A 27,529-nucleotide genomic window follows, 5' to 3' on the forward strand; every position below is an offset into this window, starting at 1 on the left:
TTAGGGACCTTCGGGAAGGAATTAGATATTGTTCCCCACCCTAAAACGGACTTTGGAACCCTAACTACATTCTTAAGAAAATTTGATACATCTATTCCTCAGGCTACCGAGACCCGTATTTCCCTTCATATGGTTCATTTGTTCTTTTAGGGACCCTTAAGAAATTATTGGAGGTCATTTTCCACCTTGAAACGAACTTTGGAACCTTAGATGCATTTTTAAGAAAATTTGGTTAATCTAATCATTGGGCTACTGGGACCCTTATTCCCTTCTTATGGTCCATTGATCCTTTTGAGACCCTTGAAAAGTTATTAGAAGTTGTTCCCCACCTAGGAATGGACTTTGGAACCTTAAGTACATCTTTAAGAAAATTTGGTACATTATTAAGAAAATTTGGTTGTAAACCCTTCATTTTGTCCTCTTAGCACATATTCTATGAGGTGTTATTTCAATACTGCACATTAGTTCCCTAGTAGCCCCACTGCTACTTATACAACTTACTTTTTTTAGTAACCTTGGAAACTTTGGTTAAAGAATTTATCTAGCCTCTCATTGTGACCTCTTGGCAGCCCTGAGTTAGATGTAAGATTTTTCTTTTTCTTTTTTTAGGATGACTCATTTAAGTATAGTTTTAAGGCACTTACACCCTCGCACACTTAAACTCACCTTAGGTCACTTATGCACCTTTTTTATCACCCTAGGTCACTTATGCACTTTTTCAATCACTCTAAGTCACTTAGAAACTTTTCTAATCACCTAGGTCATTTAGGCATGTTTTTTACCACTTTAATCCCTTCCAGGCACATCTTGGCCTGTTTAGACACACCCTAAACCCACCCAGGCACACTTAAGCCCATTTAGACACCACCCTAAGCTCTAGGCCCATTTAGAGCACACCTAAGCCAATTTGGTATCATCCTAGGCCCACCTAGACATCTTAGGCTCATTTAGACACCAGCCTATTTAGGCACCACCATATGTCCACTTAAGTTCGCCTAGGTGTACTTATGTTTATCTAGACCTACTTAGATTCATTTAAGCCTATTTAGGTTCACTTAGGTCCATCTAGGCATACTAGGCCCACTTAGATTTACATGGCCCACCTAGGTCACTCGCATGGCTTACATAGTTAGCATGATTTGCATTTTTATTTATCTATTTATTTAGTTATTTATTTATTATTATTTGTTTAGTTATTCATTTATTTTTATTTATTTATTTTAAGAAAATGGCATGTGATGGGTTTTTATTTATTTATCTTATTATTGCATGGATTAATACTTAGGTTTTTCTTATATATCCATGTATTTGATATATATATATATATATATATATATTTCCTTTTCCAAATTGGCATGTTTTTTATTTTTATATTATTATTATTATTTTCTATTTTAAGGTCCCTAACTTGTATCTCTTTTTTATTTTTTTATTTTTTTGCATGGAATTCGATGACTCAAAAAGGAAAGATACTCCAATGCACACGAATGAAAATCCAGATTTACAAGACAAGATACAGGGTGAGAAGGATTTTTGGAAGGAGGATCACCAGATTTTTTTTAAAGGAAATATTTACAGCTGCATATGAGGTAGGAAGATTCTCTCCAAGGGCAGCATGTACTATTGGGAACCTTTTACAATACAGCAGCAGGATTTTTTTAGGAACACAACTAAATTTTTTTGGCAAGGCAACACACAGCTGAATCTTGCCAATTCTCTGTAAGGAAGCACGAACACACAGTGGGTCATGGGGGGATTCTGGGATTTTGGATTCCTTTGGGTCTCCTATTCTTGAGATATTCTAGAAACGCTACCATAGGAGGATGGGTGGATTCTTCTCAGACAGGCTGATCACTCGGACAATGGGACGGATTCTCCACGGATCAAGCCAGGTAATCGGCCGTCATGTCGACGGGAAGAAGCAGTACGCATGTGTAGGCATTTTTTGGTCACTTGGAACGCACTATGAGTTGAAGACAACCAGTTCACGCACAAGCATCCCCACGGCTGCAACTTTTGAGGGGTCCACAACCCAATTTCCATAAGATCTCCATGGTATCTTGAAAAGAACCATGCATGCCACTGATTCAAAGCGAATAGGCTGCATCTTCCAAAGGTAAGGAGAGACAAGGCAACACGCATGGATGAAGGCTTCATTCTGCTGCCAGTTCATAACCTCCACGGGGTGCAATTCAATGGACGTACAGTCCAATTTGGGATTGATCACGCACCATGGAGAGTGCACACCAAGGACGTCTTCAACACTTTGCCCGCATATGGAGAATACCATCCATGGACCTTAACGGAGAAACATCAAGACACACCAGATTCTTGTTCGAAAGATGGCGCGCGTCATCACCATTGGAGTTCCATAGATGCACCAGCAGCAGCCACCATTTTGACATGGATAGGTAAGTTCACGTTCTTAATTTTGTTTTGATTTTAGTCTTAGTTTAAATATTTTTACGATTTTGGTCTATTAATATAATTAACCCCAGGTGAATAAATTCATGCTTTTAATTTGTTTTAATTTACTTTCAATTTATTTGTAGTCTAGATATTTTTTATTATTATAGTCCATTAATATAATTACCTCCATGTGAATAATTTCTTGTTTTTAGATTAGTTTTAATTTTTGTTTTGATCCATCTCTTTTAGTTTACTAGTCAAAGGATTTTATATGATAGAGTTCTTATTTTAATTTTGTTTTGGCTTAGATTTTGATCCATCCTATCCAGGCTATAGTTCATTAGGTTGATTGACTCATGTGATAAAAAGAATAACATGTTACTTGGCCTTTGATAAAATCACCTTTGTTTTTTCTTAGTATCCTTAATCTATTGATTAATTGTCATACTTCCCTCAATCTAATCAATAGATACCTGTTTTTAAGGCTTAAAAGGATATTACCTTTTTATGGTACATTCCCGATAGATAACCTAATCCCTAGACCTAAACTTGGGTTTTTCAAAGACACATTTTTTCAAATGTTTAAGAAGTAATTTTTCTTAGAATTTTAGTTTCTTATTTTATTTTTTCTTTAAAAAAATAAAAATAAGTGATGGTTTTAGTTTTTTTTTAAATACAGCTTTTCATCTTAAAAAGCAAATCTCGCTATTGAGTGGAGACACACTTGTAAAATGCAAGTCCACAATGGTACATTTAATCATTGAGCTACCAAGACCCATATATCATTTTCCATGGTCCATTTGATCATTTGGAGACTTTGAGAAGTGATTAGATGTCATTTCCCACTGCATAATAGACTTTGGAACCCTAGGTACATCTTTAAGAAAATTTGGTACATACTTAAGAAAATTTGGTATATGCAATCCTCGAACTACCGGGGACCCCTCTCTTCCTTCCCATAATTCATTTGTTCCTTTAGTGACCCTTAAGAAGTGATTGGAGGTTACTCCCCACCCTATAATAGACTTAAAAATCCTAGGTGTATCTTAAGAAAATTTGGTACATCAAATCCTCGAGTTACTGAGATCCTCTATCCTCATTTCCATGATCCATTTGTTCTTTTAGGGACCCTTAAGAAGTTACTAGAGGTCGTTTCCTACCCCAAAATAGACTTTGGAGCCCTATGTACATCATTAAGAAAATTTGGTGCATCTTTTAAAAAAATTTAGTACATCCTTAAGAAAATTTGGTATAAACTTAGAAAATATGGTCCATTTGATGCTTTGGAGATCCTCAGTAAGTAAATGAAGGTCATTTCTCATTCCAAAATAGACTTTGGAACCCTAAGTACATCCTTAAGAAAAATTGGTACATCCAATCATCATCGAGCTTTCAGGCCCTTTATATCTCTTCCCATACTCCATTTTGACATGATAAATTTTAAATAAAAATAATATAAATAATAAAATAGTATTAAAAGATATTTTTACTTTTACATGTCATAGGATTTACAAAATAAATAAATATTTTGTTTAGCATTAATATAAAAAATCTTATATCATAAGCCTTTAAATAATAAAATAGAAAATTTAAATTTAAACCTTAATTTATCAAATGTATTATTGTAATTAATATTTAAAATCATCAAGTATATTATCTGTGGGATAATATTTTCCTTTTTGTCCATTATAAATTTTTGTTTTTATTTAATTTTTTATTATTTATTATCATTTTAAGTTTAATATGTCTAAAAAAATACTTAAAATCAATAAATATGGATCAAGAGATTAGAGAGTGAAATTAAAATTAAAATTTAAAAAGTTTTATGAGATAATACATGAACATATTTAAAAAAAATGTCAAAGAAAAGAGAAAAATAACAATAAAAAGTTTAATAAGTTATTATATATCTGATTGTTAGTCCAAGGGTTCTTCTAATCGGGTTTTTATGATAACAAACCATAGTTAAGTGACTAAATGGTTTAATAGTTAAAAATCTCAGGCATAAACTCGAAAATTCATCAAATGACCAAATGGATACAAGATCGAGACTTTTGGAAGACTTGTGATTATAGGAAACGAATGTAAGATGAATGCATGAATGCACTTAGGATTTTCATACCGTTTCATACAACTTAGAAAACTCGGTTTATCCTTTAAAACTTCGATTTCATTAAAACCCGAGTTTTAATAAATGTACCTTAGGCAAAATGTTTTAAAATTGGCATAATAATTCACCTAAAGACTTTGCCTAAGTGTTAGAAAAGAAAGCAATTGAAAAAGATAGGTTTTCGGAACCAAAAGGCTCAACCAGTCGACCAGTTGCCCTTATCCGATCGAGGTCCGGTAGAGGGATGCCCAAAATCTTCTCTCTCTCTCCTAGTAGCCTTCTCTTCCTGGTCGAGGTTCATCTTTTTCCAATCGAGGCAACGGTAACCTGTCAAGCATTAAATGCTCCAACAGCTAGTGAACCGGTTGACCCCTAGCTCGACCAGTCGAGGTTACCTTTTGCTGTTTTTGATTACCAAGCTTAGAAACCTATAAATTGAGAGCTCCATTTCATTTATTGACAAGAGAACACTTGCAATCAATTGTCTACCTACCTGTTCTTGACCAAAAAGCTTTTATTTCTTTCTTAGTGCATTAAATCATCACTTGCATATCCTTTAATGCACTCTTATGTGTCATCCTACCTTTGTCTTGTATTTGAACTATCTTTAAGTTAGGTTGAGGGATTCATTCTAGTAAAAACTGAGTGTTAAAGCCTTCAAGAGATTTGAATTTTGAAGAGATTGTGTAAGAGCCCATTGGAGTCGGAATCCAAGTGTAAGAAGATTAGAAGCTTGGTTGAAACTTCAAGTTAGTGGAACTCTCACTCGGTTAGGAGATTGAGGAGAGTGAACGTAGGCAAGAAAGTGTTGAACCACTATAAAATCTGAGTTTTAATTCTCTAACTCTATCTCTTTATTTTTGTTTATATTATGTTTAAACTTATTGTGTTTGAAAAGATTTTAAAAAACCCAATTCACCTCCCATTTTGGGTGTTTTTCTTAATTAAGTATAACCTTTATTTTCTCACTGATGATAGGAAAAAAGAAAAAAAAAGTGAAAAATGGTAAGTAAGATGCGTATAAGAGTTGATGTGAGAAACATAAAAATAAATAAATGATGTATATACTTGTCAACTTGTATTAAAGTGTTAATATATTTATTTTTTATTTTTGAGGGTAATTTTGAAACAAATTTAAAAGCATTATTGGATAGTATGAATAGGTAGTAATTTTTATGTTTTTTCCAATTTTAGTGCCGAAGCCCAAATTGACCAAGATATAGGAGAGGTGAACCACTACCTTACACATTGTCTCATAACATGTAGCCTATGCTCACAAATCTGAGTGCACCAGTGACAGAACTGGTGGCTCAGAGCAAGCCATGTGGCAGCCTCTATCCCACCAGATCCTCCATCACTACCCCCTTGATTATTAGTAAACCCATCAACAGATAAAAAAATTAGAGGAGAATATCAAGTCAAAAAGTGCAATGAATGTGAGAATTGAAAAGTGTGATGAGGCAGGCAGCAAAGCAAAGGAAGATAATTTTATAATATTATGGAATTGGAGACCCTCATCCCTCTCTTTCACTGTTCTACCATTCTCATCCTCAAGCCTCCATATGGCTTGTGGAGACAGCCATGTGGGTCTGAATCATTGGGAAATGAAAATATTTCATTTCAATTGTGTCCTCAACTAATGCTAATCACCAAAGCAATAATAATGAGATGACTGAAAAGTTACATTATATGTGTCCATCTATTTTTTATTTATTTTTTATGGAAATGATCTATCTTTAAATTATTAACATGTACCAATTTTTGAAATCCCAAAACACCTTGTGAATTTGGATTTTTGGGGATACTGGTCACACATATAGCTCCACTTCCAATATGATTTATTGGATGCCACTTGCAACCCCACCTTGGAATTAATTTATATAATTATTTTTAATTTAACCAATTTAATATTTTTCTAACATTTGTAATTTATCCATCCATTTTTTAAATATTAAATTATGGTTATATTATATATTATTTATTTATTTAATATAATTATTTTGAAATGTTGTTTGTTTTATTATTTTTTTGAAGTAAAAAATACAAGTTTTAATTGTATCGGTCTCATTTAACTTCATTTTTAAAAATAAAAAAAACTTAAGCAATTATTATAATATCTAAGTTTTAAATGACAAATGGTAGATTTAAAAATAGCTTTTGTAAAATTATTAATTGAGTGATAAAAAAGAATGATGATTAGATGAACCATTAAAGTCAAATCTTTGACCTAGAATCAAAAGTCGAGTTTTGAGTCATCTGAAATTTGGGTCGTGAAATTTATACTACTTTAGCCCTGTATAAAAATTGAATTATAGTTTTCAAATTCTTTCATTATTAGCACATGGTTAAAACATTTTTTAAAGTGATACAAAGCTTTTCCTAGTAGGGGACACAATGGGAGTAGTTAATTAATTCAGTAGAGTTAGGAAAAAATATAAATAAATAATTAAAAAATATAGACATATTATTATTTAGTGTTACTCCCATTCTTATAAAGAATTCAATAATAATGCAACATGTTGCACTACTTCCAAAAGATCCCCACTTAAAAGAAGCCTTCAGGGCATCAGGGTTGTGGCATTAATCATGCATTGCCCCCAAATTTAAAATAAAGTCACAAAGGCCCATCTGATTTCAAGAATAGATTAGGGTTTCTTTAATGGGTGTTTTAGCAAGAAAGCAAAGGGTTTTGGTACAAAAATATATTTTTTTTTGGAAGAATAGTTGTCATTTATAAGTTGTTTTTTAATAATTCATGAATATTTTGTGAGATGTGTTGTACTATTTTTGTTTTAAAATTTTAGATAGTACCTTGTGTTTGTGGGGTTGTTACAAAAATATTATATATATTGAAAAAAAAAAGGGATCCAATGAAGTTTTTTTTTTTTTTTTAAATTTTAATTTTAGTGAATTAATTTTAAAAAATAAAAACTCTGACTCTATTTATACATTATTAATATTTTAAATTGATACAAAATTTAGCTTTATTAGGCTACTCTCAGCAATTTTTTTTTTTTTAGTTATAATTCATTTCAGTTATAAAAAAATATTAAAAAAATAATTTTTTTATATTTGGTTTTAATATGAAAAATACGAAAGAAAATCAAATATAATTAAAATTGATTATAAATATATGTATTTTAAATTTATTTAATTTTTATATAATAAAGATAAATAAATAAAATAAATTTAAAAAATTAATTAAAAATAATTTATTAACTTTGAATCTATTTTTTATTTTTATTTTTACTTTTTCTCTCCAATTTCTTTCCCTCCTGTTTTCTGATTGATCATTCAAGTGGCATTTTGATGTCATTTTGGTGTCTATGGAAAAGCTCAAGAATTTAATCACATGTATTTATTTTTGTTTGATCGAATATTTTGAGGACTCCTGATCAACGACTCAAATTTAACTATTCGTATTAAAAGGTCGGTGGCAGACCAAATGGTAGGATGATCAATGGGTGATTGGAGTTGATGATTCTATCGTAACCGTCAACTTCAGCAATTCTAATGCTCCCAAACATGGCGCTATTCGTACTTGCATGGCTAGTTTTCTGTCTATTAGTTTCTTTACATTTATGGGCAAAGTTTAGCTGGTACAGGCAGAGCCGTGGGTAAATGGGTAAGGGACTGTTTGCCCATATCTGCATAAATAATAGAGGGTCCCACAATGGTAGGGTGGGTCAGTAGACAAGACAATATACCAATTAGTGATGCCATGTGACCCCCACCTCCGTCCCTAACCTTTTCCTCAAAAGTATCTGACGTGTGACGCCACCACGCCCCCACCCTCTGTGGTCCCCACCCCGCCTGCTCTCTTCCTTCGCCGCCGTTGGATCAATCCTCATCAAAACTGTCAGTTTTTTTTTTTTTTTTAAATATAGGAAGAGGAAGAAAAATAAGAATAAATTTAAATTATTAATTTTATTCTTTGTATACATAAAAAAATTAAAATAATTTTTATTTCATATTTTTTTATTTTTTTACTCTAAATTAAGTATGAAAATTTGCAAATTCTTTTTTAGAGTTTTCTAATACTTTAACCATCCAAAATAGCGTCAAATTTATTTAAATTTGATTTGATTTTTTAAAATATTTATATTATTATTTAATTAATTTTGTGATGTACTTTATTATTATTTTATCGTATATTTTCAAAATTACGTTTTCGAGCTCGCTAGCCTAGGATTTTGCGAAATTGGTATGGGAGATTTGGAAATACGGCGGTGGGGCGGTATTTTGAAAAAGTGGTTATACAGAAAAATAGACAAAAGCCGCAACGTACGAGATCATGAACAACTCCGGGGTGTCACGTGGGATCTACCGTAATAATCTGGACCCATCACGTGGGCCCCTCTACCAAACCCATCATCGCTCAACTCTGCACTCTGCCCTCTGCCCTCTGCCCACTGCCCTCTAATTCCCATATAAAGCTTGGTGCCAATTGCAAAATCCCACGCGCTTCAACCGAGCGTGATTCATCTTCCTCCTTCTAAATTCTCCCCTTTTCCTATGATTCCTTGTCTTTTCAATCAAACATCTCAATTTCCATGACAAGAAATTTACACTGTCCGTTAAATGATTTACTCGTATCCTATTACAATCATTTGCGTCATACATTTGTAAAAGAGAAATTTATACCACCCTCTTTTTAACACTTTCATTATTTTTTACTAAAAGTATTACATTTTTAATTATTTTAAATTTTTTCACACAATCGTTATCATTCTTGACAACAACAACCATTGAAAAAGTATTATTATTAAAAAAATTTATTATGTCTTAGAAAAAAAAAAACATATACCCAACTCAAACTTAAAATAATAACATAAAATCTTTTAATAACACGAAAACTCATTTTTAATTAAATCTCGTAAAACCATTTCATAAAAGTTCACTGATATATTTTTTAACAAAGTAAATTGATCTCGATTTTTTAATAATTTGTATCACTTCTACTTTCAATTTACATGAAAGGGATTCATATCAATAATTCTAATTTTAGGTATGAATAATTTTTTAATATTTTATTCATTTATAAGGAAATATTTTCTTTGAAATAAATTATTTATAACTTTATCTTATTCTTATATTTTTGTCTCTACCAATCATCACATGGAGGATCCCGTGAATTAGCCGTACTGATTTGACAAATATTTTTAACCTAATCTAAATTCCACTATTTTTGCGGAAGAAAAGGATAGTACTTTTTCTCAAGGTGCAATGAATCATAATTTATTTTTAATATATAATTTTCACGTTTATACGTCCCTCACCCCATACATTTCGCATGCAACACCACCACGTGGCTGTGGTGGCGCGTGAGGGAGCGTGGAAGGAATGGAAGGAGGGGGCATTGGCCATGGCGGCGTCTTCTGAAAGTTGGTATATGAGTAAAGAATTATAAATGAAGATATAGAAATGCGAGCTACCCTGAGCGCCATCACTCACTGGGTTCCATAATGTCCCCTAAAAAAATGGCTGTCAGACGAATTTAGCAGTGTACCCTCCCAGAGTAAAATTTATGGCCAGTGAAAAAGTCCTTTTTTACTGGGCCCCACCGTAATAACCTGGTGAAAACGCTCCTGACGAGTTGTACGGTTCAAGATGATGCCACGTGTATAAATTTACGTTCCATTATTTTGTACACGTATCTCCTCTCTTTTTGTGTATAACCGAATCCGTATCTACCCAAAAAAGAATGATAACCACGTAATATCACACGTATATTGATATATTTTAATTTCATTTATTTATTTTTTATTAAATAATTTATATTTTTAAAAAATTAATTTCATTCAGTTTTTTTAATATTTTAACTAAGTACACCTTGTTCTTATTACTTTAAAATATATTTAATTCAAAATTAATCTTAATTATTATATATATATATATATATATATATATATATTTAATTATTAAGAATTCTTTTGATTCAATAACCTATATCTTATTATAGATATTTCATTATCGATATAACCTCGGATGCTATAAGTTTGATCTTATTATTTTATATTTTGTTTTTATTATTTTATATTTTAATTTTATTCATTTATATCTTAATTTTATTTATTTAAATTGAGATATTTATACCCTTGTTTAACATATGTTTTGAAAGATCATATGATTAAAGCTTGGATTTGTATCGATTGTCTTAACTTTTGTATGTGATATTATGAAGCATAGTCTTCGAGACTAGTAATTGTGTGTATATTTAAATATTTTTTTATTTATATTATATACTTCATAGATAATAATAAGGTGGGATACGGCGCCTTTGGGGAGCGAGATTGAATAGTTCAAGACAAAGGCTTCCCCCGATAACTAATTGGAATGACCAAAATACCCACTCTCTCCTGATCACTTTTATTCAAATGGTCAATATTTTTTTTTCTTTCATTTATTTTGAAAAACGAGTGATTACCTAACTGTAAAGTGACGTGTAACTTCTAAGAGGAATTCTCACGGCCTTTGAATTTTCCTAACCATTTTTCCGGACGAAAGGGAAAGGCTAATTGGGGAGGAAGTAAGTCTTCTTTGGAAACTCAAGGAAAAGGGAAAGTTGGAAAAGATAGGGAAAACGACTTCAACATAGGTCGTTGTCTATTCACAAATACTCGTGAGACGGGGAATTTTATCTTTTCCCCGAATCAGCAAACACTGCCTTGAATCGGGAAAATCACAGACTGTTTGGAGGTTGCGAGGAAATGTAGAAACTGTGGAAAAACGACGTTTTCCATTTTCCAAATCAACCCGCCAACATCAACCCCGTCACTTCTCCTTGCATTTTCCTTCGAGAATTCTCGGGAAAAACTTTTTTCATTTCTTCTGTAAACTCAGAGTTGACAGTACTACATACATATTTAGAATCCAAATCCCTAGCGATCATTTCCGGTGGTGCAATCTTAAAATAGCTCTAAAAAATAATTTTGAAAATTAAAATACGTTCTAAAATCATATATTTTCTATTTTTAAAAATAAAAATTTGTTTTCTGACTCTTTTTTTTTTTCAAAGAACAAATTGGAAAATAGCTACCGAACATGACTGAAAAAAAAATGAAAAAAATTAAACCCGAGTTAGAAATAAATAAGAAAATGAAAATGGGGAAAATAAAAACCCCGAGATTGAAAAAGAAAAGTCCCTTTTGGAATTCTCATTGCTGTTTCCTTGCATAACCGGTGGGTGTAAGCGTATGGACGTGAAGAGAAAAAGGTTCCTCTTTGGGTTGTTGTAATGGAGGTCCATGCCCTAATTTTGACATCTTCTATTAAAAAGCTATCTCAATTTTAGTAGGATGTGTGGCATATTTTAATATTAAAGTGAATTTTTCTATACAACTTCAATACTAAATTTTTTTTCTCAAGCCAAAAGGTACTTTGATAAAACTAATTAAATAGGCATAAAGCATTGCATTAAACTTAGAATTAAAGTTTTTAACTTATCAAAAACCATTGCTCACCTAACGCCGCGTTTGGAGATTAAAAAATAAAAAACAACATTTCCATGTCATTTCAATCGTGCGTCAATGTTTTCAACTGTTTTTCCCACCACCCACCCACTTCTCCTAATAGTGGTAGAGAAGACCTTCTTCTTCTCCACAATAAATAATTAATAATAATAATTTGATTGATTGGTTGATTTATTTATTTATTTATATATATATATATATTTAAGAAAATACCCTTCATTGTTAATTTTTATTTGCATGTCATATTTTATTATTTTTAATAAAAAATATATATAATTAAAATATTAAATTGAATAAAAGGGAGTGAAAATTTCGAAGCAAAGTTGCAAGATTTTTGAAATTTATATGTTATTATATACTATTATTTATATATAAAACAACAGATTTAAAGAAAAAGTACAAGCCTCAAAACTCTACAGTGTCTCTCTGTAGATTATACTGGGACTGGGAAAGAGCCACATGTAGATGTAGGAGAAAGGGCACCCATATTACGAAATTACCCATTAAACCCCCATTTCCCGATTCTGCCCTTGTAGTTGCTCCGTTTTTACATGACGGAGCAGGCGTTAGGATTCTCGTCGCTGAAGATCTGCGAGGGGTATGGGTTCTGCTCCATGTAGTACCTGGGAGGGTAATATGGGTAATTGTAATTGTACAGGAACTCGTTCTTCTTCAGCTCCACCACCTTCGTCTCCGCTTCCACGTCTGCCTTCTCCGCCGCTGCTTCTTCTCCTGGTTTTTTCCCTTTGTTCTCTTCCTCCCCGCCACCTTTCTTCTCTTTTTCGCCTTCTCCTTTTTCTTCCTTTTTCTCTTCCTTTCCGTCTTTGCCCTTCTCCTCCTCTTTCTTCTCCGGCTCTTGCTTCACGATCACAGCGTGCTTCCCAGTTCTCTTGTACACGTACTCCACCAGCTTCGGCGGATCGAACACGCCCTTCACCGTCACCTGAGACGCCTTTAGATCTGGTTCCGCGAACTCCACTCCTGTTTGGATACCCGAGAATTTGAGAATTGATTGGAATTAAAAAAAAAAAAAAAAAAATCCTCAGCCAGAATCAAATATTTTATTGAAGTAAAGAATCTTTACTTTCTGATTGAGAAAAAGATTAAAAAGAGCGAAATTTGTTAATTCTGAGAATGTACCTTTCATTCTCCCTATGCGTTTTTGGATTTCTTGCGCGCAAGCCTCGCAATGCATATGAACCTTGAGCACCACTGTAATCACCTGGGGCTGTGGAAGAAGAAGATTGGAATTAAGAAAAGACGGGAAAATGTTGATTGATGTGTAGAGAATTGATACGGACCTCTTCCTTCTTTTCTTCCGGTTTCGGTGCTTCTTTCTCTTCCGGCTTCTTCTCATCCTCGGCCGGCGGTTTCGGGATCGGAGAGAGTAGCTCAACTTGTCTGTGGTTCTTCCTCTGAACCCTCTCCAAAACTTTCAATGGATCGGCCTTTTCTCCTTTCACCACCACTTTCTGGCTCTTGCAATCGGTGATAACGTCCTCAACGCCTGAAACCCACAAAAAAACCATCAATAAAACCAGAGGAAAAACCGACCCAGACCAAAAGCAAAATCCATACCGTCAAAGCCCTTGAGACACCGGCGAACTTTCCGAGCACAGCCTTCACAATGCATGTAGACTCTCAGCACAATCTCCGGCGGAGGCGGAGGCGGCTCGGCCTTCGCTGCTTTCCCTTCCTCCGGCGCCGCCTTCTCTTCCTTCTTCTCTTCCTCCGCCTTCTTTCCCTCCATTTTCTTCTCCTCCGGCTTCTTTTCCTCCTATCCAAACACAAAAACACGGCCCAAATTCAATACCAGAACAACAAAAACAGATCAAAATTCGAGAAAACTAGAGGGATAAGGCTCCCAGACCTCCCCCATTTCTCCTCTCAGTACTACAGACCAGAGTGGTGAGATAAGTTTTGAAGCACTCTCTCTTATCACTCTATCTCTCTATCTCTCTACTCTCGCAAACCACCTTTTCTTTCCACTGTCTCTCCCTCAGTTTCTCTCAACCATCAGATCTGAAACCACTCATCATCACCATCAGCAACCTGACGTGGCCTTTTATAAGGAGGCACGTGCACCGTAAGAAAAACACCGTCGACACATATGTTCACTAGAGGTTACTCTCGCTTGGCATTTTCCGGCTACGCTAGGAAACTTCTCGGCTCTCCTCTCTGATCCCTCCCTCAGGAATATCGACCTATATCTTCCAATCTCAGCCGTAGCTTTCTCCGACTTTATCCTGGTAGTTGGTGTCATCAAATCGTACGGCCATCAATACCACCAGCAGTATCTATACAGAGTGGAGCGGGCTCTACATGGATGACACGTGGGTGATGATGTGGACGTATCCATGTGGATAGAATAATTGGTAATATCTACTTTTTTTTTTTTCCTTGGGCGTTAAATTCAATTGCTAAATTAGGGAAGTCATTTAATGAAAAATTTTATTTTCTTGAAGATTTTTGCAGAATTCCCTCAATTAATTCATTTAATTTTGCCTGCATTTATTATAAGATCAAGGGTGTGTTGTAAAATTTATGAACGTCCCATCTACTTCACATTGACAAGTCACACCTATATCAATTCCACTATATATTATAAAGTAAATATTATTTAAGAAAAAATGGAAAAGTCTGCCCACCTGGAAATATTAGGACACGCTTAATATAATAAAATAAAATAAAATAAAAACTTAATCCTCTAGAAATACATGTGGAGATAACTTAACCTAAAATAGGATATTTTATTAATGATGAAAATATATACTAAAATTGAAAGGTTAAAAACTTGGACGATTACTTCTTAAGGTACATTATAATTATAATATAAATAAAATCACATGTTTTTTATTTAATTTTTTAATTATTAATTTAATAATTTTTGTTGATAGGAATTATTTTTTATATTGCTTAATTTATCAACAATGTGAGTCATGCTTAGGTGGACGTAGCAAGATAATTAATTATAAAGCTACTATTTTTCCTTTAATTCTATAAATAAAGCCTTATCTTTTACTCTTGTCATTGTCTCTATCATCTACAATTATTTCCATTTTTTTTATTTTTGGGACCTACCTCTCTTTTTGGCTATTCATTTCAATAATTAAAAAAATACAAAATAAATAAAGATTGCAAGTTTGTTTAAATTAAGACTAAGAACTTGTTTTTTGACTTTAAAAAACAAATCTCAGGCATAGAATTTTTTATTTATTTTATTATTAAATCCAATTATTTTTAAAAATAAAATTAAAGTATAGTTTTTCTTAGATTTATTGTAAGAAAAAATAATAATAAGTTTGAAAACAAGGTTAGGTATAACCTAACTTGGATTAGTGGCTTGTTCATCATCATGAGGACCAAGAGATTCATGGTTTGAGTTATTGCCCTTCCACCCACTTCTTATACAAATTTGTAAAGTCTCTTTAATCAAATTGGCCTTCCATAACGTAGTGGCCAATGGGTACGTTCCACAAAACATAGTCCCCTATCTTTTTATCCAACAAGTAAACACCCCTAATAGAAAATACATTTTATGACTATAGAAATCATTTAAATAAATATTTTTAAATAATAAAGCAACATCATTCTTTTATAAGATATGACTTTCAAATATTATGGGTTTGTAAACCGAACATCTGTATCATCTTTTGAAAAAATAAACTTTAATATATAAAAAATAAATTTGTCGTCTCTAGCTAGACCCATATCATCACGTGTAAAAATATTTGATCGACATTTTTAACCCTTTTTGTGGATGAATATAAAAAAAAAAAAAAAAATCCCACCAAATAAAAGAATCCTAGGAGATTGGAAATCTAATTTCAAACTTTTTTTTATTTTTTATCCATAGAATGAAGTAAACATCCCACCAAAAATGATGTGGGTGGGTGTGATATAAAATAAAATAAAAAACAAATATTTCCACATTACCATGAGGTAAAAAGGGTGGGGGTTGGGGAATGAGTAAGACGTAAGAAGAAACAAAGAAAATAATAGGGTAGACCCAAGAAGAAATCCAAGATTGCATGATCGGAAAGAAGACCGAAAGTTCCTAAGGTTGGCATTGTTGTTGACCTCAACCACCTGCCATCGTGCAAATGGGACCAGGGAATTTTCATGGAAGAGACATTTGTTGGCTCTGATTCATAACAACACCTTTAGAGATGTGCTCCTCTCACTCCACTCTCATCTCACCTCCATCCATGGACGCTTTGGTTAAACCAAAATATAGGCTTTTGGATCCGGTCTTAACCATTTCATCTGATAATAAAATGGTGTTTAGAAAAAGTGCATCAAATTATTCATGACATTTAATTTGATATCTTACAAACATGTTATAACAGCGATCATTTAAGTGATCCGCGTTACAATTTGTGAACCATAATTTGATTTAGCGGGATGTCTAATATAAGTTATAGATATCTTCTGAAAGTGTGTGATACGATATAAATTGAGTTTTATGAAAAAATTTAAGACATTGAATCTTGGTATACCAAAACTTTAATTTAGATAATTGAGAGTGTATAACGAAATTTAAATCATTGAATGAAAATATAAATATCTAAGATCTAGGTATAAATAAATGAAACTAAAATATATATAAAAAAAAAAAGAAGATAAAAATGTATAACGATGAGATCGATTTGACCATAAAAGAATGCGATATAAATTGTACATGTAATATGTGATATTCCATATTGAATATGATAAAAAAAATTCTCTAATGCTATTTATATACTAACCCCTTTTAACTAGACGTATTTTTAAAGTCTTGAAAACCTTTTGGACCTAAAACAATATTTACATAATTATAAAATGGTATCTTATATCTTGTAATGAGAACCGTTAATATATTCGATTAAATTTGAATTATTAAATCATAATATAAAGAAATAAAATTAAAATACAAAAAACAAAATTTTGAATATACACAAACCCAAGTCAAAATACAAATAAATATGACTATTTTTTTGTTACAAATTCATCGCCACTTTTTCTGTCATATCCAATGATAATCTCACTCTCCAATAATCGCGTCCTCACTGTAACTGTCTTTTTATTAGTAACACAGATGTTGAATTTTAACGTCTAGTCATAATCTTCCTTTCATACAATCATGGTATTAGAAAAATAAATAAATAAATAAATAAAGATTTTTTGGGCGGTTGATGGGGCTACGTACGGTTTCGTCTGCATATTCTTGGTGGGGTTTCTTCTTATCTTGATCGGAAAGTATTGAAATTGCTGTACTCTATAAATGTGCCAGTCCATGATGCATATACTTGTGTATTTTTGGCTTTCTTCATTATGGTGTGAAACCTCCCAAAACATATATGCATTTGGTAGGGTTAAATGTGAATGATTGAACTTGGATACAAAGATATGGGGTTAAAGAAGAATAATTTTAGACTAAAGTTAATTATTTCCAAAGTATAAAGAAATGAGATTTTTTGTTTGAGGGTACTTTTAGAAAATATTTTTAATATAAAAAATATTTTTGAAAAAAAAAAATGGTTTCCTGAAATTTATAAAGTTAAAAAATCACTTCTGATGTTTTATGGAAAAACATTTGATAGATGACTTTTTCGAAAGCATTTTTAAAATGTAAATGCTAAGAGTGCTTAACAACAACATAGAAAAAGAGTTTTATTGTGAATAAAAAAAATATTAAAAAATTGATTGTATAGTAAAGTCGGAATTATTGATACAGATCTTTTTCATATGAAAAGGGAATCTTTTATTGTAATAAAAACAAGAACAATGCAGTTAGAAAAAGAAGATATCAATGAACATATTCGGTCGATTGTCTTACGGGATATCATTGAGAAATATGAATTCATCATATTAAAGAATTTTCGATGATTATTTTTAGTACGAAACGAGTCAATCATCCACTTTGGTATGTTTTTCAACAAAAACGCTTTAACCAAACTTTCACACTGGTATATTATTTATGGAAATTTTAAAGATAAGAGTTGCATTATTGCAATTTCCATTCATGGACCATGACACCCTTTTCATGAGGAAAATGCCTGTGTGCCTGAAACAACAGCCTTTAATATTGGCACCAGGCATCTTAAATTTCTTACCTAATTCACCCACACCCTGAATGAATTCCCTCCTAGATTTCACCCACCATGCCAATTTACTTCCGAATAATGATGATTCTACAAATAACTGCAGTTTCAGGGTAATAATGGCAGCACCATGATGCTCTCTTTGTGACAAGCTTCAACCTAAAAGACTTGCATTTAATCTTATAAAATGAAAAAAAAAATACCATACCTAAAATTTTAATAATTTTAGATTCCATTTCACAACGATTCTATCAAAAGCTTTTAACATAAAAAGTAATTTTGAAATTAATAAAATTAAAAAAAATTAAAAATCTAAAAAAAAACCACTTATAATGTTTTTTAGAGAAACATTTTATTGGTAATTATTTTAAAAACATATTAAGAGAAAATATTTATTTTACTGTCAAACATACTCTTAGTATTGATTATTATATTTTAGTATATAATTTAAACTATTGATGATAAAAGGAGAGTATCCTTTTGGTTAAGTTTGATTTCAAATTGCAACAAGAAAATGAGAAAAAAAAAATATTAAAAAATATTTGATTCATGAAAAATGAGAAATAAAATTAAATATAATTAAAATTTTATATGTTTTTAAATTATTTAATTTTTACTTAAAAAATGAAATGAGTTTGAAATTATATGTGAAAATAATTTATTAAATTTAAATAATTTTTAATTTGTTCTTTCATATTTTCTCCTTATTTTTTCCCTCGAAATTTTTGAGAAGCAACTAAAATGTTAAATTTCATTTTTTATTTTTTCCTTTATTTTCTCACTCTATTTTCTTTTTCTTTTTTTAGTATTTTCTCTCAAAATTTTCAAGAACTATCATAATTTTCATATATACAAATTTGATTTAACAAATAAATTCACTATAACACCCAAAAATACTATCTACTCCCAATGTCATGTGGCTTATACTTTAATGGGTACATGGAAAAATGTGCTTTTCTTAAATATTTTTTAAGAAAAATTAGGAGAAAAATCTTGTAACATTTTTCGTTTGGTTCCTTACCTATTTCCATGATATCAAAACCTATTTTTTAGTGTCTTTTTTCCTTGGCATTTTACATGAACCAAACATACTATTTCATGAAAGCATTTGGTGTTTCTTTTCCATTTCTCATTTCCATTTTCACACATGGGATATGCATAGAAAGTATGACTAATCTACCTCAGTAGGCCTACTCCTCCTAAAGGAGACCCACATCGGTTAGGCCCATAAAAAGAGTTGCCTTCTCCATGTGATTATGTCTTCAAATAACTGAAGACAATGCCATTGTTTTCTCCTTAAACCTGAAGTCTCTAGAGCTGATTTCTTGGAATGACAATACAGATGAAGGTGGCTAATGACTCCTTTAGGTGCCATGTGTCAATGACGTGTCTCGACGCACCTCTAACTTCATTACATGTGTCAAAAAGATATGGTGCCCATATTGCGAGCCACCGGTCCATTAACATGCAGCACTTGACCTAACATTTTTAGGTCTTGGGGGAGCTTTTGAGCAAGCAACAACGGGGAAAATAAGCTCGTATCTTTCTAGATGGTGTTGTTAAATCAAATCGATTATGGCACCAAAACCAGACATATGGCTCATCGGAAAAGGCTCCGACCCCATCGATAGATTGATCGATCTCATCGGGAAAACCTAGGCCACAAGAAGAAGATCACCAACTTGATGACCCTGCTAACTTTAATCCACAAAATCCCAAAGAAGATTACATGAAAGGTCTAGAGAAGCAAAGTAAAAAAGAAGAAGATGATTGCATGCTTGGAGTGGAGAATTGGGCCTAGTTTTGGGCCAAGAGGCCAACTGGATTGCCACAAACACTTCATGGAGGGGACACCAACCCACTTGAAAGCGTACCCCACAAGAACATTAGCCCCAAAAAGAAGTAAGGTAGTAGCCAAATAGTACTAATCAAATCAATTATTCCTTCTAATAATGTAACAAACATCTTATTGTGGTCGTTGCCATAAGGCTTTCAATGCAAATGGACCTTTGGGGCCATTGGGGTACCCTTAATTGAGTGATTCTAGGATGAGAGTAGGGTTGTGTACCATTGTACCCTAAAAGCATGACCAAAGATGAAGGAATGAAACTAAAATAAAAAGGAAGAAGTTGGTGAGCCTTTTCATTTTTGTTTCTATATGTGGCATGGATTAGGGAAAAATACAGGTATCAACTACTAGTATTCATGGTTGGTCCAAGTGGGGTTCCATTTTAAATGCCCTATGATGTAGCATAGTCAACCTTTATTGTTTTGTTGTTCTATGCTCATTTCATTAATACGTTGACTTTGAAGTTCTTTGGTCGATTTCATTTATCTTCCAACTTTTCTTAATGCGTGCTTTAGAATTATGAAAATTTTACACTATCAAAAAAGTACCAAATTTAAGTTTTAATATTAATAATTGGATTTTAGTTTATAATAAAAGAGATGAGACATCATTTGAGTTCAATACTAGAGTTATATTTATCATATTTTAATCATATTTTTCATATTTTACTTTCATTTTTTTTGTATATTCATCATATTCTTTAATCCCAAGAGTCACAATACATAATAATTTCATACAATTAGAATAAAGAGCATAAGATTTATTTCATTACTTATACCAAAATTTTGATACTACTACAATATAGTTTTCTTCTTATATAAACGAATTAGAAAAGATGTCGATCAATTATTTGTATTTAGAAACAAGCATCAATGGATATTAGCAATTTAGGTTGTTCTATGATCTCAGGTATATGCTTAGTAAATTAGGTCTTTATTCAAGAGAAGAGATGGATTAGGAATCAGGGCTTCGTGTTTCTCGTATAAAACAAATAAAACTATTTGACTCTAACTTAAATTTCTTGTATTCTGATCACATTCTTATATCACATATATTCAAGTAAAATTAGACAACGACATCTACTATTTGATATTATTGACTAACCCTTACCATTCCAATATCAAGTTAGTACCACACTATTTAGTAATGTTACATCACAAGACTAATAGTTGCATCAATGAAGTTGGTTGGGATGTCACATTGGAATATGACCATTATGGCAAGGGAAATGAAAAGTAAATGCTCAACTTTTTTTTGTTTGTTTTTCTTTTTAAATAATAAAATATTTTTGGTTGATGTTTTTCAAATTCATTTTCAAGTCACATTAACCAAATAGTGTAGAGTATCTTTTTAGTAGAAATGAATTGATGTCTCCTTTATTTAATGTTTTCTTTGGAGAAAGGCTATTAAGAGCTAGGGGATATGTGCCCTATTAGATTAGATAGCCTTTAGAAGTTAGTTTCTAAAATACTTCTTACACCTATTTTAGAGCACATCATGTGATCATCCCAATAATCTACATTAGCAAAACATAATTATTTTTGCAAAATCAACACTAAAATATACTAAATATGGTTGATTTTTAGTACCCATTTCGTGATTTACTCGTATTTGAATATTGTAAAATAAAAATACAATTACGATAAAAAAAATAATTGAAAAAGAAAAATGTGATTAGAATATGAAATTCAAATGATAAATTATTTTTATTAACAATTAATATATATTATATATATTGAAAGTCCAATATATTAAAAGTTCAATATTATAAAATTTTCTAATTTAATTATGAAAAAAAATGTGTTTTTTGGTATATTAAAAAGAAAAGAAAATAGTAACCCTCTAAAAATAATTAAAATTTCATATTTTCTTAAAAATAAAATATCATCTCCATTTATCTTTGATTTAAAAATATACGAATTTCTATTTTTTTTAACTAAATGTAGTAAATTTAAATTTACAAAACTCTATCATTTCCATTTTTTTTAAGTGTGCATCAAAGCATACTTTTGTATATGCTTAATTGCTTATCCAAAAATAATTAATGATTAAGAACTCGTTATTTCTTTTATGATTCAAGGGATGGTACAATACATGATTTGATGAGATGATCCCACTCATGCCAAGCCAGCCCCAACCCCCCAAGGGAGGTCATGTGTCAATCATGTCTAAGAAAAGCGTAACATATGATGGTAAGATTATTTGATTGGCCATGCATGTGATAATGTCTTGTGGAGCCCAACTCAAATCATGGCACCATTCAAAACTCTCCACCAAGAGCCATGTAAGCTCTTAAGGCCCATGACACACATCCACCCTGCTCTTCTCTCCATCTCTCGAGTGCCCCTACTCTCTCATCACAAGAAACGTACAATGGGGATGTGACCCATGACTCAATTCTAACCGATTGCCCATAATTTTGGGGTCCACATGAATTACAACCTCCTTTTTAGCTTTTTTTCATAGAAAATGAGCTCATTTCAGTGGATTAAGACTATATGATTTGGATGCCTCTTAGCAATTAGCAAGCCCTTTTCGTTCTAATCATGCATTGGGTTTTTGTCTTTGATGTGTATTTTCTTGCAAGGGCACTTTTCTTAAATTTTGTTTGTCATTCAAATATTCCTTGAAAGTGAAATTTAGTTGTGTGACGCTCACTACCTTGTCAATTAATATGGTACATTTTAGAAAGATGGCCAAAGGTCCATTTGTGGGGCTAATTATAGAATTTTGGGTATGGTTTTTAAATAGGTTAAATTTCACCAATGCAAGTCTATATTTTGTGTTTGGATAGCTTAGACCATAGAAACTTTTTTTTTTTTTTTTTTTAAAATGTCGGTTTCATTGCATGAAAAATGCCAAGCCAATCAGTAACACCATCAAGTTTTCTCTGTCACTAATTCTATATTGAAATTTGTGGTCGGAAAGTAAGGTTATTCTTGGACCTCTAGATGGTCCATGGCTAAAATATGAGGTCTAGAAGGCATGTAGGTTTTGTTTGATACTTGTTCTTAAAAACAATAACTTTCACATGTACAAAATTTGAATTTAAAATATTTTTGAAACAATTTATTCTTAAAATAGAGTGATTTTTTTAATACACAGTTTGAAATTTTTTTAGGTGATATATATATTTTTTGATATGTGTGTGCGCATGTTACTTTCATGGAGCATAAGTTGAAAAAATTGATCTTGGTATTTGAATTCTCTAACAAAATTTTATTTGTGAAAGTTGTTTTAAAAATATGCTCTTAATAATTGATTTTTTATTATTGTTTTCAAAATATTGTTAAATGCCTAATACAAACCTTAAATGTTGCTAAAACACCTATGACCTTTAAGAGAAAAATCTTCAAATAAGTGATCAAGCTTAAGGATGACAATGGGGCGGGTTTTTTCGGGTATCCATCCCGCTCCTAATGGGACGAGGTTCAATTTTAATAAATGGATTTGAAACGGATTCGGGTATTGTCCCATCCCACCCTATCCCGATTATATATAAAATTTATTTTAAAATTAAATTAAATTAAAATTTTATTTTACTATTTTTAATATATAGATAATAAAAAATATTTTTAATAAAATAAGTTATAAAAATTTAATTATTTAATTATTTAATTATTTATAAAATATATTTATTTTAATGTAATTAAAAACCGCCCCGCCCCATTTAATTTTTAAAATGGGACGGGAATAAGAATTGTTTTAATAAACGGGGCGGGTTTGGAATGGGGGCGACCCATCCCAAACCAACCCCCCCTTGCCATTCCTAATCAAGCTTCTGTTAGCTGTCAACGTGACCCAACTTGTCGGAGTTGTTATCGGGCCATTGCAGCTAAGACAGGAATTCATGCACAACCCAAATGTGGGCTTTCAAAAAAGGGGCCAATCTAAAGCTTTGGTGGTCCATGCAGAGACCCAAATCCAAGACTGAAAAGGCCTTGCTATTTTTGAGGAAAACTGGAATTTCAGGCTTGGATCTGGCATGGGGATATACCAAAAAATGACCCTCTCATGGCCCATTGGGCTCGGTATTTGAACTTACACTTGGGCCTTTGAATGGTTGCCAAGTGGAATTCTTTAGGAGCCAAACCTTGATGTTGTCTGGATTTGGCTCTGAAGTCCAATGAATGGATCAGACCAGGGCATGTGGGAAATTTTAATTCTTTTTACCTATAACATTGTTTGAAAGGCTTAACACCCACTTGGAAATTGGTCTTGAAAACATTTTTTTTTCTTTAAAATAGAAAATAATTTTTTTAATTGACAAACTTTCAACATAAAATAGTTTTTAATAATTTATTTTGAAAACATAATGTTTTAAAATATAAATTTTAGGTAATTTTAGTTATTTGTATTGTTGCGACAGGGAAAGCTTTGATGCCAATAATGTTAGTTTAAGAACACAAAAATAAAACAATCATACATACGGTACACGAGGTTTTAACGTGGTTCGACCAACCATACCTACGTCCACGGATGAGAGAGAATGATTCCACTATACAATAGAGAATATTATAGAGGATAGAACCAGATACGATTATTGGGTTTCTGAAACATCCCATATTTCCCCACTCCTTGTATCCATACCTTACTACAAGCCCTCTCGCTCCACCAGGTACCTCCCGTTCTTCCTCACATCTCTATCCACCTCGTATAATTTTTACAGACTCATCTCCATCTCATAACTTTTTCCCTTCGTGATCTAAAATATTTATAGAGATATTTCCAACAACCTTCTTTATTTTATAAGAAAGTCTAATATTATTGTTTGCTCTAAACCCTTACGACTTTAAAACATGTCTATATAGTTAAAAAAAACTCATACATATATAACGCTATGAACTCTTTTCTTTATCTAATGCAAGACATTAAAAGTTTTGTAGTCATGAATGCCCCCTAAAACGGATAATGTTTACATGATTGGATTTACATTTATACTATACATAAATATAAATAAGTCATGAAAACTAACTTTACAAATTTATTTTATATAAATAAGTCATGAAAAATAAATTTTCAATTTGATTTTTTAAAACGAATTTTTGTTTGTGAAAATAATTAATAACTATTTTTAATTATTATTTTCATATTTATATAACTATTTTTAAAACAATTATGAGAAAACAAATAAAAATAATTAAAATATATTCTCGTCAAATATCATGATTTCATAACCTATTTTGTAAACAATTAACAAGTAAACCATAAGTGTTTTCACTTTTTGATTTTCTCAAAAACATATCCAAAATAACTCATTCTTTATAAAAACATAAAGACTACTTCCCATATGATTTAAAAACAGTTTTCTGTTTTTAAAAATAAAAAATCGTTTTAAAAAATTTACAACACTATTTAACTATTATTCCCTAAAAATAATCTTTAAAAATAAAATAAAATAATTTTTAAAAAATAAGTAAAAATTATTGTCACCCGTTTTTTAAAATGAAAAGAAAACATGAGCTCAGTCATTTTCTGATATTTGTTTTTAAAAACTATTTTTAAAAATATCGTATAATGAAAAGTTCGAATGGGTCATGCATATTACACTTTGCACCTTCTTTTTTATTTTGATTAATAAAATCTCGAGTTTGGATACATTCCATGTAAGTAGAAATCGGGTTAAACATCTTTAACTTTTTTGTTTTTTTTTTCTTTTTGAATTTCTGCTGGGAGGTGGTATTATTGTTAACAACCCTATCCCAAGGAATGCAAAAGGTCACCCAAAACAACCATGACCATATAAACATGCCGCAAAACTCAAAAGCCATAAAAGATGTACATCTGCCAACCAATTTAACCGTGACTGAACCCTATATTCCAAAACCAAGAAAACACACTGCTAAGACTAAGACCAAGGCAGACCCCACAAAAGCCTGGAATTCAAAGAAACAATTTGGGACGGGCCCCACCTGCAAAAGACCAAGAAAAAATTGAAAAGAAAAGGAAAAGATTCATCACTCTCTGCCCTAAGGCGTACCCATCTGCCTCTACAGTCCTTTGCTTATCTGCCATCTCTCTTTTCTGTTTTTCTGGGTTCTCTCTCTCTCTCTCTCTCTCTCTCTACCTCTGGAAACTCTCCAAAGCTCTCATTTCTGCAAACACATTTTCCCCTCGCGGTACTCGAGGCGTTAAAAGAAACCAATCCCCACAAGTGGCCCGGAATAAAGTATAAAACTTTGGGTGAGACGCTGAGAGGGAGGGTTCAGTTTAGGTTTTAAGGCTTTGGGATCAAAGCGGGCATGAAGATCAAGAGAAAAGGTAAAGTCTACCCATCTTCCTCGTCGTCTTCTTCTTCATATAAAGATGCCATTTCTGTATTCAAGCTTCTTCCGGCTACTATTCTAGCTCTGGCTTCAGCTCTCTCAGTCGACGATCGTGAAGTCTTGGCTTATATGATAACCAGGTCCATTACCACCGCTAACCCATCTTCCATTATCGAGCGGCATAAGAAGAAGTGCAAGACACCCCACAACGTTCAGAAGCTTCCTCTTTTCGAATGTGGGTGCTTCGACTGCTACATCAGCTTCTGGTTCAGGTGGGACTCCTCGCCGGACCGTGAGCTCATTCACCACGCCATTGAAGCGTTCGAGGACCAGCTGACCACCACCGAGTTCTTCAAAAAGAATGGCAGAGGAAGAAAGCGAGATAAGCTCGTGGGTCGCCGCGACGCCGAAAGATCGGCCGACTTAACGGAGGAGAACCGAACCGAACCGAACCGCCTAAACGACGTCGTTCTGGAGCCTGATGCTGAAGACCCCGGCGAAAATGACCTGGACTGCGACGGCGCTGAGTTGAATGGAGGGTTGGAGATGGAGGTGGTGTCCGCATCAGCTCCGGCGAGCCACCACAAGGGTTTGGCCAGAAAAGTCCTGCCGGACGTGGTGGGTTTATTAAATTCGCGTTTGTGGAGCCTTTGGAGTCCGAATATTTAGAAGGAAAAAAAAAAGGAAAAAGAAAAATGAAGAAAAACAGTTGTATTAGAAGCAGCACATTCCATAATCCCCCTGGAATATGAATATTAATATAAAAATATAATATAATATATATTTTCCTATTGTTTCTCGGGAAAATCCACCTTTCCTTGGATGCAAGGGCATTTTCTTTTCTCTGTCTTCTCAATTTTCTTTAACATAGGCCAATTGCCCTTCGCTTTAGGGCAAAAACAATTGAGATTGGTTGAAAATGGTAGCAAAATGTGGGCTAATGATTTCTCATTATGGGGCGCCTTATGCTGACCCACTACCACTAACATTTTTTTATTCAATGCTTAATATATGGTATATTCCATGCTTTTTTTTTTGTTATATTTGGACAAATGTATGTTATCTTTATGGAAAAAATTATTGCCTGCTTGGATGGCAATTAGATAATCAAAACACTTGATTACCTTTGGAGTAATGTATGTTATTTTTCATATTTGAGTTTTTAAAAAGATTTTGTTTTTGAAAACACTTGAAAAGTGTTTTTAAATTTTGAAAATTTGTATTTTGATAACTATTTAGAATTTGACATCAAATAGGTCCTTGTTTAAATTGGTTACTAACTTAAATATACTTTTCATAAATTTTCAATGAAAACAATTTTTTAAGAATGAATATGCTTT

The 27,529-nt window shown here is 32.2% G+C and overlaps 2 protein-coding genes across 2 annotated transcripts; one reads left to right on the forward strand and one right to left on the reverse strand.

Annotated features, from left to right (window-relative positions):
* Positions 1-12,322: 12,322 nt before the first annotated feature.
* LOC100249014 (heavy metal-associated isoprenylated plant protein 7) lies at positions 12,323-14,270 on the reverse strand. The gene is made up of 5 exons (XM_002284039.4): positions 13,862-14,270; positions 13,570-13,768; positions 13,293-13,498; positions 13,132-13,219; positions 12,323-12,972 (listed from the first exon to the last, which is right to left on the reverse strand). Exons 1-5 carry the CDS (start codon positions 13,868-13,870, stop codon positions 12,539-12,541), a joined length of 936 nt encoding a protein of 311 aa, XP_002284075.1. The 5' UTR covers positions 13,871-14,270; the 3' UTR covers positions 12,323-12,538.
* Positions 14,271-25,675: 11,405 nt separating this feature from the next.
* LOC100254413 (uncharacterized) lies at positions 25,676-26,996 on the forward strand. The gene has a single exon (XM_002284036.4). The coding sequence runs from the start codon at positions 26,166-26,168 to the stop codon at positions 26,856-26,858; it is 693 nt and encodes a 230-aa protein (XP_002284072.1). The 5' UTR covers positions 25,676-26,165; the 3' UTR covers positions 26,859-26,996.
* Positions 26,997-27,529: the final 533 nt, after the last annotated feature.

This window comes from Vitis vinifera, chromosome 17, assembly GCF_030704535.1.
Source record: "Vitis vinifera cultivar Pinot Noir 40024 chromosome 17, ASM3070453v1".
Lineage (NCBI taxonomy): Eukaryota > Viridiplantae > Streptophyta > Magnoliopsida > Vitales > Vitaceae > Vitis > Vitis vinifera.

What these genes read in the sequence shown, in the direction of transcription:
- LOC100249014 (XM_002284039.4), bottom strand. An exon ending in GTGTCTCAAGGGCTTTGACG is followed by an intron (nt 13,499 to 13,569) that starts GTATGGATTTTG and finishes TGTGGGTTTCAG; the next exon opens with GCGTTGAGGACGTTATCACC. An exon ending in CGGAAGAAAAGAAGGAAGAG is followed by an intron (nt 13,220 to 13,292) that starts GTCCGTATCAAT and finishes CTTCTTCCACAG; the next exon opens with CCCCAGGTGATTACAGTGGT.
- LOC100254413 (XM_002284036.4), top strand. Translation starts at nt 26,166, where the DNA reads ATGAAGATCAAGAGAAAAGGTAAAGTCTACCCATCTTCCTCGTCGTCT.